Consider the following 13,848-nt stretch of genomic DNA (forward strand, 5'->3'; position numbering starts at 1 on the left):
TCCTAACTTTACGTTAATATGGGGCCTTAGTCACAAAAGGAAAATGCCATATCTTAACATGCAAGTGAGGCTGTGAGGATGAACCACAATGTAATGTTATTGTAGTGGTTTTCTAATTTTTTTTAATTTCGTAACATTTTCAGAGATCAGAACCTGATATTATACGTATTATCATGGAGCCTCTATCAAGAGCTTTCGATATCGAACTCTAAAATTTTGAGTTACTTACCTATAGAATTATTCGGTGATTTAGCCTTATGCCGAATTTAAAATAAAAAAAATTTAAGTAATTTTCACCAATAAACTAAAAAACCATAATTTTGATATAATTAATGTATTTACGCGTATCTAACCCATATTTATTGATCAGATCATACGACTAATTATTTTTTAGCATATATAATTAAGCATTAAGATAATTCATTTAGAAGATTCTCAATTTTTGTTGAAGCTAAGTCAAGAATTGATTAATTGTATTCCCATGCAAACATCTTCGGCTTAATTAAATTCCCATCAACAGTTTCAACTTTCATCATATGGAAGAAAACTTTAATAAATGGGAGAACAAAGAAATGATTAAATAAGACAAGTTTGAGTGTTTGACCATCTTTTAGAGGGCAAAACTAGTCGATAAAGCAATCATATATTTTCTCTCTCTTGTACTCCCTTGGTTAGATAATCAGTAGTCTCGTTTTTCCATTTTAATCCAATCATTGACACTGCAGTAGAAATACAATCCTTTTCACAAGCACCAAGTTCAATATCTCCCACAATATTTATTGACAATCAGTGAAAGTTCGAATTTTCATGGGCAAAATCGCAGAAAAATACAACGGTATAATACTACAATATTTAACGATATCTATTTTGACAATCAATATTTCCATTTTTTTTCTTTTTGGTCCAATCAGCATGAGCACCATAGTGGGATTACGGCCGTATTCACAAGCACCGAGTCTGGTATTTCTCAAGGCCGTTTATCAGCAATCAACAAAAGGTTCTGTGTTTTCTAGATGAAGATCATTGAAAATACAACGATGTGAAATCAGCATGTGACTATTACTACCATCTTTGCATTTACCGAGTTTAAATGTAAGAGAGGGATAGACAGAAAAGTAATTAAGTATTGTTAATACAGAATGACTCTCACCCCATTAGAGATAAAAGAATTTTCAAAATTAGAAAGTGCATATTCTTGTTGGACTGACTAAAAAGGAAAGAGTGCATATTCTTGTAGGACGGGGGAGTATAATTTACTCTTTTTAAAATTATTATTTATGTGGAGTACTTATTATTGTCACTCATATTTAATGTATAATTTAATATTGTCACTTATCTTTGGTAATATAAAATAATTTATTTTGCAAAAATATCTATAATTAAAATATTTAATACTTTAATTACTATTACTGAATATATACGGCAGATAAGAATACAAATTTGGTAAAATAGTACGGACACCAAAAATATTAGGACTACTACATCATTTCCCTTTTCCTATCTTTTTCTAGTTAGTGTTTTTTTACCTTCTTTTTTTAAATTCCTATCTTTTTCTAGTTAGTTTGTCCCCAACTGCTTATATTGTGAACAGGTTTATCAGTTTTAGTTAAATTTTGATTAATCTGAATAACGAAATTCTATGCACCAGCAAAAGATATACTTAATAGAGGATTGCTCTGCTGAGTGCTCAAAGCGCCAGCTTCAGCAACTGGTTCTTTCACCAATTTTTTCAATTTTTCTTTTAATTTTTAGTTTTAAATTATTTTTAATTTCCGTTTTTTATAATACTAGTACTTTGAAATTATTTCTCCTTTCTTCATATATCTGTATTGAATCAAAAATCCATCTATACAGTTTTTTTCATAGAAAAAAGGAAAAAATTGACTAAATTGAAGAATAAAAAAATAGAAGAAACGAAGAGAATTGAGAAGGGGAGTCAGCCACGGTGACACTCATTTTGAGCGCTCAACATATCATTCCTCTATACTTATACACTAACAAATGAGATCAATTGAAGCAAGTTATATTACACTTCAACAAAATGCTGATATAAATGTACTTTGCTCAATCACACTATATGTAATGCATTTCTCCATAGGTGGACTCGTTAGATTTTACCCAGAGATAAAAGCGATGGCAGGAACATACACCACCAACAAAAAAAATGGGCTGGTTTGATTGTGATTCATAATCTCAATAGAAACCAATCAACTAGCCATGCACGCATACCAGCAATTAATCAGCTCTAGGAATATTAGTAAAGCCGCTTCCTACACTCGTCCGCTCCACAGTAGCACGCCATCTGGCGTATCGTCCCATCAGGGTCGAGCACGCTGTCAAGCTCGTACCCATAATCATAAGTGAGTTCCTAAAAGAACAAGACAAATTGCACAAGTATCAGACATGTGCCCAACACCAATATTAAAGAAAAATATGCTCAGTTTGTTACATGGAGATTTTCTTTTCGGCATGATGATTAAGAAATAGCAAATGTTTTAGTGCGTTAAGTGGATAGAAAATAAAGTAGTAGTAATACTAAGTGTATAGAGAATGAAGTAGCAAAGATGGAAATGACTTTATTACAATGGAACTTTCAAAAAGGAAACACGACTCTGTTATCGTTGCTCCAAGTAAAGAAACATGTTTGACATAAAGATGAACTAAATCAAGCTTCCTTTTGACCTGGTGTTTCCTAATTATACTACACAATTGAACTATTGTAGAGTGAAATGCGGAACTTATATGTCATTCCACACTTTCATATGCAAACGGTGTAAGATTATAAACAGCTACACGAACATGAAGTCATGAATAGAGGGAAAGATGGGGTGGAGAACAAACCTTCAAAGGCGGAATGTTATCGGCAGCAATGAGCATCACCCTTGCAAGTTTGATATCATGATGATTGCTCAGAACGCACTGGACAAACAAATTCGGCTGACAGCTGTGATTGATGAACCTGGCGAGATTGCCAGTATTTGCAGCGTCAATGCAAAACGGCACACTTTCTGATGACTCTTCAACCATCTCTTTCAAGTGAGATGGGACACTCACATCCCTTAGCCGACTCTGGAAAGTAAACAGAAGAGTTTAGCTTTGATAGGAAACAGAGAAGTAAAGAAAGGTCATGGAGAAGCTAAAGAGTACTCTATCCGTCCCATTCAAGATGTTCCCTCTTGATTAAACGGAAGCTAAACAGTACTCAATTAAAGAATGCATTGTGCACCTCTCGTCCGTTCAGACCCTTCATCGTTTGCAAGCAATCGATGTCAAAAACATAGCTGTTATCCGCAGCTGGGTCCAAATCAGCAGTTTTCCTGACCAGGCCTATGTACTCGCAAATCGGGGCACCAGAAGGAATGTTGTCCCAAGACCTGACACCCCAGCCTTTCTTTGGGGTACGGAATACCTGTAAATATAAACTCTAATCAGCAAACACACAAGAATATTGTCTTCGTCTATAAAGATAATGAGGATCAAAGACTCCTAATAGGCCAAACAAACCTCTAGACGGAATCTAAGCCCAGATTGGCTGGTCTTGTTTACACATTCAGGTCCACAACCACAATTTGGACCACATTCAAAAACAACATCTGCTGGTTCAACTAGTCTGGCAAGTGAAACAATAAGGTTCATCAAATAATTGATGCAAGAAACACTATGAAAATCTGGAACAAAACAACTAGATGTTCTTGAAGTGGCTAATTTTTCTGATTATCAAGCATCATATTTCTGAGTAGGGATTGTGTGGTATTGAAACTACTAAATTCCAATACCAGTTAGACTATCTATAGAGTACTTTTCTAGAGGGTTTTTACCTTCCACCATCCTTGTGCACATATGGGAACTCACCCCCATTGAGTTTTGCACATGCACAAGTTCTTGGATCCGTGCAAGATCCACGACAGCCACATCCTCTTGGAGAAATTGTAGGGATACGTACATTCTTACTAAACTTCAAGTTCTTGATGTAGACAAAATCTAGATTTGGATACCAAATAAATCAATACACAGAAGTTCATAAATAATTAATAGGGAATTTTAGACAACAGATTATTGTAATTGCAAGGAAGGTTTTTAAAGGTGTTTAAGCCTCAAGGCATAAATCATATAAACATATATAAAGAGCTAAATATCAAAATAAGAAACATTTTAATGGTAGTTACTAGTTCACCAAGCATCAACTGTGATTATTATCAATGCCTCAGAAAATAAAGTATTGCATGGTCCTTCAGCATAAAATTTAGGGCCAGACCACATAACCGAACTAACCTTCTCTTCGAATGCAAGAATTATCAACCAAATTAGTGACAGGGATGCGAATTTTTTCAAGGCCTTGCGAAATATCTTCACATATCAACCTTTAAATAGAAGAGAATGGATTACATTTTACAATACAAAGGATTAAATAACAGGTATGCGAGGTATTAAAAGTTCCCATATTAAGCAGTTATACCCTCTTATTTCTGATATAGATTTAGGAATACGACCGCGAGTGAAATAAACCTGAGAACAAATGCAGAAAATAAAGATGTAAGCGCTATGAGGGTGAAATTATATCACTGTCACTTATGCTTAAAATTAGGAAATAGTTGAGATGAATAATGAATAACGCAGAAGTCCTGAGGAATGTATATCTTTTGTGGCAGACACTAGAATTTGAAAACAAGTGCTAAAAGAACCACCACGGAACTGTTAAAGCTGAAGTCCTGAGGAATGTATATCTTTTGTGGCAGACTCTAGCATTTGAAAACAAGTGCTAAAAGAACCACCATGGAGCTATGTAGTGTAAAAATATCACAACAGGGCATGACTAATTTGGACAACTTTTAACTCACAAAGGAGACAGTTTGCAACATAATTTTAAATGGTTTGAGTTAAAAGTATAAAAACTTGCTATTATAAGGTTGATTTTTCCATGACAAAGATTTAGAAAAGATTTTTACCAATCATTAGATAAAATATCAACTTAAGCAAATAGATCTGGTTTAAGGTACAGTGTAAAAAACCAGCAACCAATCATACACTGATAGTATATATAAAAAGATGGTTCTAGTAGAAAAGTTTCCTCTCATTTCCCATATAACAGAAAACCTAGATTTTCTCTATATTCTTAATGTACACGGTAACATTACTTTAGGTAATGCTTTTACTGTATATGCATCATCAAAACATACTTATATCCAAGATAACCACATATAGGTTCCTAGTTCCCAAACTAGCAAAAGGATTTATATGATATAGTACTATTTGTCTCTCTCTCTGTCCTGTCTGTAGTATAATAAAGTATACCTCCTTTGTCGTCAACGGTGGTTGCCCATCATCTCGTTTTAGACGAAATTTGTAAACCGTGAAGCCAGAGACCCCTTTCTCAGCCCAAAATTCAGTAACCTGCAAAGTAAATGGAATTAGGACTGCATGTATAAAACTACAGGAGTGAAACACTTTCCTGACAAAAAATAGTTACCCTATACAAGCCATCATAAGTATAAACTTTCCCAGCATAGCTTTCTTGAGATTTATGTCCACGGGTTACCCTGACAGGTGAACGCTGCTCTATACAATTCTGTGGAGAAACAAAAATTCAGAAATTAGTTAATGTGATCATTAGTTATAGTAAAAGACAAAGAAGTCTCAGTTCAACAAAATTTCCATGCCTGAAGTGCCAAATTGCCCCTTTTCAATTCTTGGTCTGCAATTTGCCGTTTGTCTCCAAGCAAATTGTTTCCTCCTTGACCAGTGTAGACAATTTCCTCACAATTGTCTAAATCATCCTCATATTGGCCGGACAAAACAATAGATACAGCAAGTGGGAGCTTGTATCCATTCAGTCCCTGCAAATCCAAAGCAAGAAAGAAATTAGTCAAGTCCCAGCTGTTGATCAAATGTAAGCGATCATTTATTTCATTTCATTTCATTTTATTTTTTGGGAGGGGTTTCATTTAGCATCATCCTGTAGTATGCTGATGACTGATGAGTAATGATGCAACATGCATGAAGAAAACAGATAGATCACCAAGACAAAAGTTCAAAATCGAAAAGCAGTCTTGTTTTGGGGATGTGCAAGTGTGTAACAGATAGCAAACCAAGACAAAAGTTCAAAGTCAAAATCATGATGTTGAAACTTTGACATACGAAACAACTAAAGCAGAGGAAAGCAAACTAATTCTAAATAGGAAAAACATGAAAGTAGCATAAAGTGAACAAAAGTAGGAAACTGTAAGCACATCCAAAAAAACTAAAAAAGAAGCTGGACCAACATACCACAATGGAAATAAATATAATATAAGTAGGAAATCACTTGTGAAACTTGTTCCTGGCACATAATCAATGGTCTGAACCAAAAAAAATTCATAGACCTAGAAGATCTGTTATTTGACTGATTTTTCAAGGTTAACCGACAAAAGTAAGCACATGGAGCATCTTTGACATGGGTTTGGCTCAGTATTACCATTTTTTTTTCATATTTTCGGGAAGTCTCAGCAGTACCCCCAATGAAATCAATTCCAGCCAACCAATGTTGGTGACAACCCACCACAACCATCTCAGCTCGTGAAAAAAATTGGTGACCAACTTCAATTCCTGTCATCGCACAACACATGAAAATTGCCATCCAATCTACCAAATATATGTAACTTTTCCAGGTTTAACTGATTATTGATTCAATCTTAGTTAGTAAACATTTTCAACTGCACAATATAATACTGAGCCCCTAGCGTACATCACTTTATCTAACAGTAACCACAGCAGACTATTTAAGAAAGCAGTATGATGAGCTAAATAAAAGAGGTTAAGTTCCTAGAAGGTAGACATGTTCTCCATATAAAATTTTATGTCATAATAGTATAGGCACATATCAGTATGGAGTTCATCTTTTGTATGTTCTCAATATCAGAAAACTCTTGAGGATATTAAAAGAACAACAATCGATAGGACATGCGGGTGGGGTCAATTTTCTGCCAAAAATTAAATCCTAACGTTTTCAAGTCTTCATACTAAATTCTTCTAATGTGGTTTGCCAATGTTGTGTATTTTTAGGCTATTACACCAACTCAGGTTACCAAAGCATGTACTCAAGTAAAATTTAGAGGTTTCTCTTGTCATTCAAAAATTGTAAAGGGTGGGATACAATTCAAAAGGGCATATCAAAAGATGTTACAATATAATGTGGATAATTGTTACAATGGCCATGACACCTTGAAGAGAAAATTTGTTAATGCCGTTAGGACTAGGTTGGCCTTACAATACAAAAAGGAGGGAAAAAAGGCAAAACCCACTTCTTAATCATATGTAGTACTTTAAATATCAAGTACCGGTTGGATATTCATTTCTGTACTCATTAGATCTTAACAACAATTTCCTGGAAGCATTTATATGTCCATGCTAATCTATTATCAATATAAAACACAATTGAAGTTGTATTATGGGTGCAACTTCTATGATATTTCTAGAACAGCTTGTAGATACCAAGAAGTTATTGCACCAAGAAGGTTCACAATTCTCAATGCCACCAACCTGGAATGGAGCCAATAACCTTCTTAGGGAATAGAATTGCATTAGTATTCCTCATCTGCCATTCATCAAAGAAACAAGTGAAGACAATTTTCAATAGAAGTGACAAGATGAAGAAAATGGAAGCACTGCAATAAAGTCGAATGTTGACACGATGTATAATGCTATATGTCAGTGCAACAGAAGATAAATTGCCAAACAGTGAGATATATTCAACAAACATAGCATTTGACACTTCAAAACTGAACAATAAGGTAAGAATAAGTCGTCAAAATACTAAAATGAAACCAGCATATTAGCTACCTAGAGAAAAGCAAAAAAAACATGGCTGACTACTTGCTCGAGTAAACTAGAAGCTGGAACCGGAAAAACTGGGGCATACCTCAGCAGTAGCCTTGAGATCTGGGCGCTTCTGAGCCTTTTTAGCTCGATCTTCAGCTGTATTGCCATTCTACACATGTTCCCTGATGGGGTACGAACTAAACAAGCCCAAGGAAGAGTATGAGTTCGGCATTACCAAAGAGTTCGGAGGAGTTCGGCATTACCAAAGAGTTCGGCCTCAGCCTACAGCTCGGTAAAAGCCAACCAATCAAGCTCTGCTCTCAGGTCGGCATCAAGCTCTACTCTCAGATCGGCAACCAAAGCAGTTCGGTCTCAGTATTCGACCGAACAAGGAGTTAGTGGACCCATGCAGGATTTCCACAACTTCCAACGCACCCACTACCACGTGGCGTCAACTCAGGCCACGATCTTAGGCCATGACCTACACGACCTCCACGACCTAGAGTGATGATGTAAGCCACGATCTTAGTTCAATGTATAAATAGAACTTAGATCTGGTAGAAAAGGGTTAGAATCTCTCTAGAGAAAAAATCATATAGCAAGTCTGTGTTGTAAGCTGTAATTCGTAGATCAAGCAATACAAACCTGCCCCCATTTCTCCCCGTGGACGTAGATTTACCTCAGTAAATCGAACCACGTAAAATTCTCTGTGTCGTAATTTATTTTTACGAGCATTTATCATTATCAAAAATTCGCGGAATCATCACTGGCGCCGTCTGTGGGAAACAGAGAACCAAATCTATGATAAAGCGAATTTTTGACCCTTTTTCCACTACAAAAACAAAAAAAAAAAAAATGCATGCCAGACCGCACAACTCCCGTGCCTCCATCCGTGATGACCATGAGGAAACTAACCCAGCAGCCCATAGGCCTGGAAAGCAGCCTCGTGAGAAGTCTGTATCCAGTTCTCACGGTGAAGGAACAAGCCGCTCAAAAGGTCCACACACCGAGTCTTCCCAGCAGCCTGATTTGAATGAGGCTGTCAAGCTGTTCTTGGCTGAGAAGCAGGAGGAGTTCTTAACCTTCCTGCAGAAGAGCCAACAGCCGGAGAAGACAACGACGGATTCTCCCTCCTCGTCTAGGCATGAAAGTCACTACCGCAGTAGTGACGTGTCTTCCAGGAGAGAGAATCCTCAACCCCGACATGTTCCTGTTTCTCCTCGGCACCGGAATCACAGGAGAACTCCTTCTCCTCCGTACCGAAGAGATGTCGGGTTCGCCATGTACGGAGCGTTAAAGACTCCGTTCTCGGACGATATCATCCGAACTCCTTTGCCGCGGAACTACCGAACTCCGTCGATAACCTATGACGGACTCGTGGATCCTCATGACTTCTTGGGACGCTATCAGTATAATATGGCGAACCAGGGTCTCAATGAGGTCCACATGTGCAAGCTGTTCCCCGAGCTGCTCATCGGGAACGCCAGAAGGTGGTTCGACAGCCTTCCTCAAGGCAGCATTAGATCCTACCGAGATCTAATGGATGCTTTCCACAGGAGGTTCTTTCAGAAAGCGGAAGCCCGAATTACTTCGGCTCAGCTGCTTTCTATACGTCAAGGTCGCGACGAAAAGATCAGCGACTTCCTGACGAGATTCCACAAGGAATGCCTACAAGTAAATGATCTTAACGATCTACTTGTCATTTCGGCATTCCAAAATGGAATCCTGCCCGGAGCTCTCTACAGAAAGCTCGTGGAGTGCGGTCCGCAAACAGCTCAAGAGATGTGGGACATTGCGGACAAGTTTTCTCGTGCCGATGAGGCAGACCATCGAAAACGGTCTTTAGACAGCTCATCTAGAGGAGACAAAAAGAAGCCCGATCATAGCGATCAGAGGCATCCTCGCCGAACACCTTCTCCACTAAAGGAGAGATAGCGGTCATCCGAGGTGATCGAAAAAGAGCAAGTGTGTTCGCAGATTGCGCTTAAAAGTGCCGAGCAATCAGTTCGGCACCATCGAGCATAGCAATCACAGCAGCCGGAATCAGAGGCCGGCGAAATGACCGAAGTCACACCGGAGCCGAACTCGATGGTGTACGGCACTGAAGCCGTGATTCGGTTGAGATCGGCATATCCAGTCCCCGAACTCAATTTCTCCTCAGAAATGAATGGTGACGGACTGAGAGCCGAACTAGATCTTGCCGAAGAAAGAAGAGAATTGGCCTGCCTAAAAGCAGCCAAGTACAAGGAGCAAGTAGCCCGGTATTACAACCAAAGGGTGAAGAAGCTGCAATTTCAAGTGGGAGATCTCGTCTTGAGAAATAACGAAGTAAGCCGAGCAGAAAAGCTGGGCAAGCTCGAACCCACATAGAAAGGTCCATATCGGGTGTCAGAAGTCCTCGGCAAAGGGTCTTACAAATTGACTCACGCGTCGGGAGCACAAGTACCCCGAACATGGTACGTTTCCAACCTCAAAAAGTTCCATTTGTAAGAGACAGTCCGGTCGGTCAGTCTTATGTGTTTTCTTTGTTTTTTACTTGTTCTTGTCTCTACGTGCGTTGTGTCTATGTGAGTGTCGTCTCTTACAAATAAAACTGAGGTATCTTGTTCTTCGAAGGCTGATCCCCTTCTTAGAACATATACAAGCTAAACGATTGTGCGTCAAAGCTTCTAAAGAGGATACAAGACCACAATTCAGCTTAAACAAGCAGTTCGTCCGAAACGAGCTGCAACAAGCCAACGATTGTGCGTCAAAGCTTCTAAAGAGGATACAAGACCACAATTCAGCTTAAACAAGCAGTTCGTCTGAAACGAGCTGCAACAAGCCCACGATTGTGTGTCAAAGCTTCTAAAGAGGATACAAGACCACAATTCTGCTTAAGAATCAAGCACTTCGTCTGAAACGAACTGCAACAAAAGTCCGATTCTCGCGATAAAACTTGCCTGAATTAGGACAAGGGAAAGTCCGATCCACGCGATAAAACTCGCCGAATTAGGACAAGGGAAAGTCCGATCCCCAAATTAGGACAACGGAAAGTCCGATCCGAGCGATAAAACTCGCCAAATTAGGACACAAGCTTAGTCCGGTCAAAGATGTTTATTTCATCAGACCAAAGACGAGTCCGGTCAAAGATGTTTATTTCATCAGACCAAGGACCAAGTCTGGTCAAAGAAGAGTTCACTTCATAAGACCGAGGACAAACATCAACTTACCCCGTACCATTATCCAGGATGCCGAAGTGATTCACTTCGCTTTTCGGGGGGGGGTAGTGATGGGGTACGAACTAAACAAGCCCAAGGAAGAGTATGAGTTCGGCATTACCAAAGAGTTCGGAGGAGTTCGGCATTACCAAAGAGTTCGGCCTCAGCCTACAGCTCGGTAAAAGCCAACCAATCAAGCTCTGCTCTCAGGTCGGCATCAAGCTCTACTCTCAGATCGGCAACCAAAGCAGTTCGGTCTCAGTATTCGACCGAACAAGGAGTTAGTGGACCCATGCAGGATTTCCACAACTTCCAACGCACCCACTACCACGTGGCGTCAACTCAGGCCACGATCTTAGGCCATGACCTACACGACCTCCACGACCTAGAGTGATGATGTAAGCCACGATCTTAGTTCAATGTATAAATAGAACTTAGATCTGGTAGAAAAGGGTTAGAATCTCTCTAGAGAAATAATCATATAGCAAGTCTGTGTTGTAAGCTGTAATTCGTAGATCAAGCAATACAAACCTGCCCCCATTTCTCCCCGTGGACGTAGATTTACCTCAGTAAATCGAACCACGTAAAATTCTCTGTGTCGTAATTTATTTTTACGAGCATTTATCATTATCAAAAATTCGCGGAATCATCATTCCCAATCGCAAATCAGTAACATCAAACCAAATGAAAACGATTGCAACAAAAAAAAATAGCAAACAGTGCCAAAAATCACATCTCCATCAAAAAAAAAATCGCTATCGTCCGCCACTGTGGGTGCGCGGATAATGCGTCGTCCGCGCCCTAAGCTTAGCCCGCGGACGAAGCACGGACGATAGGGCATCGTCCGCACCATCGTCCACCCACTGTGGACAACGCGAACGATACAACGCGTTTTAGTTTTTTTTTTAATTCCAAAATTTTGTTTATATAATAAATACCCCATCCTCATATTTCATTTGTAACTTTTTAATTCACTTTTCAACTCTCAAATTACGCTATAAAATGGATTCCGGTGAATACTCAAGCCCTGGTAGCTCGATATTTTTGGACATGGCGCACAGTGGCCGGGTACACAACCTAGAGAATATTGGTCGTTCGACGACAATACGCAGTACGACCCCGACTTCAGTACGGATTCGTATGGTTTCTCTGACATGGAGCCGTCTCCAACTCGTCCTGCCGCCCCTTCCAAAAAGAAGCGGACCAAGCACCGCGCGTACAAGTTGCCACCTCAGACAACGAATGAATAGTACGCCCCAGGCTGTACGAACTACCAGCCGGATGAAACCCTCGTCTTGGCGAGGTGTTGGGTGGATATATCGGAGGGCCCAATATTCGCGAACAACCAAAAGCAGCTCGCGTACTGAGAGCGTATCGCCGAGCGCTACAATGAGGCGAAGCCGCCGAGCGCGTACAAGCGCCAAAGGGAGCAGCTCCGCAAGCACTGCGATCAGGTGAAGAAGCAAGTCAACCTGTTCGCGGCGGAGTACGAGAAGTGCTCGAGGGATCAGGGAAGCAGCGAGAGCTTGAGTGACGTGCGCGATAGAGCGTTGTTGCCGTACCAGCCCATGTACGGCGACTTCAAGCATTTCAACATCTAGGCGCTCTTGAGGGACAAGCATAAGTTACAAAGCGAGATTCTGCACACCGGTGCGACAAAGAGGACAAAGGCCACCGACACTGGTGGTTACACGACCAGCGAAAGCAGAACTCGTCCGGTGGACCTCAACCGGATGTGCACGGAGGAAGAGAGTTCCCGGCGGCGTCCCATAGGCGTCTAGGCTGCGAAGAACAAGAGAAAGGCGAAGGCGACATCCTCCTCAACTGCCGATCCCGACCCCAACCCCTACCCCGACCCCGGCGACAATTGTCTACTCGGATTTGGCAACGGGCTCGATGGCGCGAACGTTGTAGGATACGCACAACGTCCTTATGAAGTGTACGGATCCGACCAGAGCCAAATACCTCCAGGGATTGATCGATGAGTTACGCCGGAAGTTGGGGCTTTTGTAGAATAGTCAATTTTTTTATTAACCATTGTAACTTTTTTTGAAACAATATATTACTTGCCGTTTCTATTTAATCGTTGTGTTTTTTAATTAGTTTGCATTTATATATTTAAAAACATTTAAATTAATTAACAAAACAATAGTAAAACTTATAGGGCGTCCCACTGCCGTTGGAAGGACAGGGGATAAAATGCTGACGTGGCGTGGATGCCCTTAGGTAGAAACACATTGCAAACCTTGGATTTAGATTTTGAAACCTTTTTAGCCTTGAGATCAGCGTCACGCTTCGCGCACCTACTCTCTTCCGCCTACAAAATCCACACATGCAAACACTAAGCACACCGAAAATGCTTCCATAATAAAACAATATGCACACTCTGAGTTACCTGGATGAAATTGAGATAGTATCTGTTGAACTTCCGCAGCGTTTCCCTGACCTTAGCGTAAGCGCTCTTCTCCACAGCGACGACAACGGCCGATTCGCCGTGGTTTCCGCCAACTGCGGCCGCTGCAGTGCACTCCTCCGCATTATCCGGCTTGATCTTCTTCTCCGCTCGCCCTGCTCTGGCGGAGGCAGCGGCGGTCCTTTTCTTCACGGCGGGGGGTGGAGAGTCTCTAGCTTCGCGAGTGTCCGCTCTCGCTCTAGTCCTCCTGAGAGAATAACCGCTCTTACTCTGACTGATTTCTTTGATTGTGAGATCTCCGGCCGGTTGTTTGTCAGTGGGCAGTAGCACTACCATTGCTGCTGCAGCTGCTGTGTTCTAGTGAGAGAAAGCACAACAGATGGAGAGAGAAGTGGAGGGAATGTGACGTGGGATGGATGTTTTATTTTTGGGGCAAAAATT

The 13,848-nt window shown here is 40.4% G+C and overlaps 1 protein-coding gene across 3 annotated transcripts; it reads right to left on the reverse strand.

Moving 5' to 3' along the window:
* Nucleotides 1-1,955: 1,955 nt before the first annotated feature.
* LOC121779411 (histone-lysine N-methyltransferase, H3 lysine-9 specific SUVH4-like) lies at nucleotides 1,956-13,848 on the reverse strand. 3 transcript variants are annotated; one of them, XM_042176749.1, is made up of 15 exons: nucleotides 13,390-13,847; nucleotides 13,261-13,311; nucleotides 7,895-7,963; nucleotides 7,516-7,570; nucleotides 6,452-6,582; nucleotides 5,658-5,834; nucleotides 5,468-5,566; nucleotides 5,293-5,391; nucleotides 4,457-4,506; nucleotides 4,273-4,361; nucleotides 3,819-3,981; nucleotides 3,505-3,610; nucleotides 3,227-3,409; nucleotides 2,842-3,069; nucleotides 1,956-2,368 (listed from the first exon to the last, which is right to left on the reverse strand). In XM_042176749.1, the coding sequence occupies exons 1-15, from the start codon at nucleotides 13,741-13,743 to the stop codon at nucleotides 2,255-2,257; spliced, it is 1,968 nt and encodes a 655-aa protein (XP_042032683.1). In that variant the 5' UTR covers nucleotides 13,744-13,847; the 3' UTR covers nucleotides 1,956-2,254. The 3 variants fall into 3 exon arrangements, with proteins under 3 accessions (XP_042032683.1, XP_042032682.1, XP_042032684.1); XM_042176748.1 differs by having other exon boundaries at nucleotides 13,240-13,311; XM_042176750.1 differs by lacking the exon at nucleotides 7,895-7,963 and having other exon boundaries at nucleotides 13,240-13,311; nucleotides 13,390-13,848.

The sequence above is a fragment of the Salvia splendens genome, chromosome 19 (genome assembly GCF_004379255.2).
Source record: "Salvia splendens isolate huo1 chromosome 19, SspV2, whole genome shotgun sequence".
Classification (NCBI taxonomy): Eukaryota; Viridiplantae; Streptophyta; class Magnoliopsida; order Lamiales; family Lamiaceae; genus Salvia; species Salvia splendens.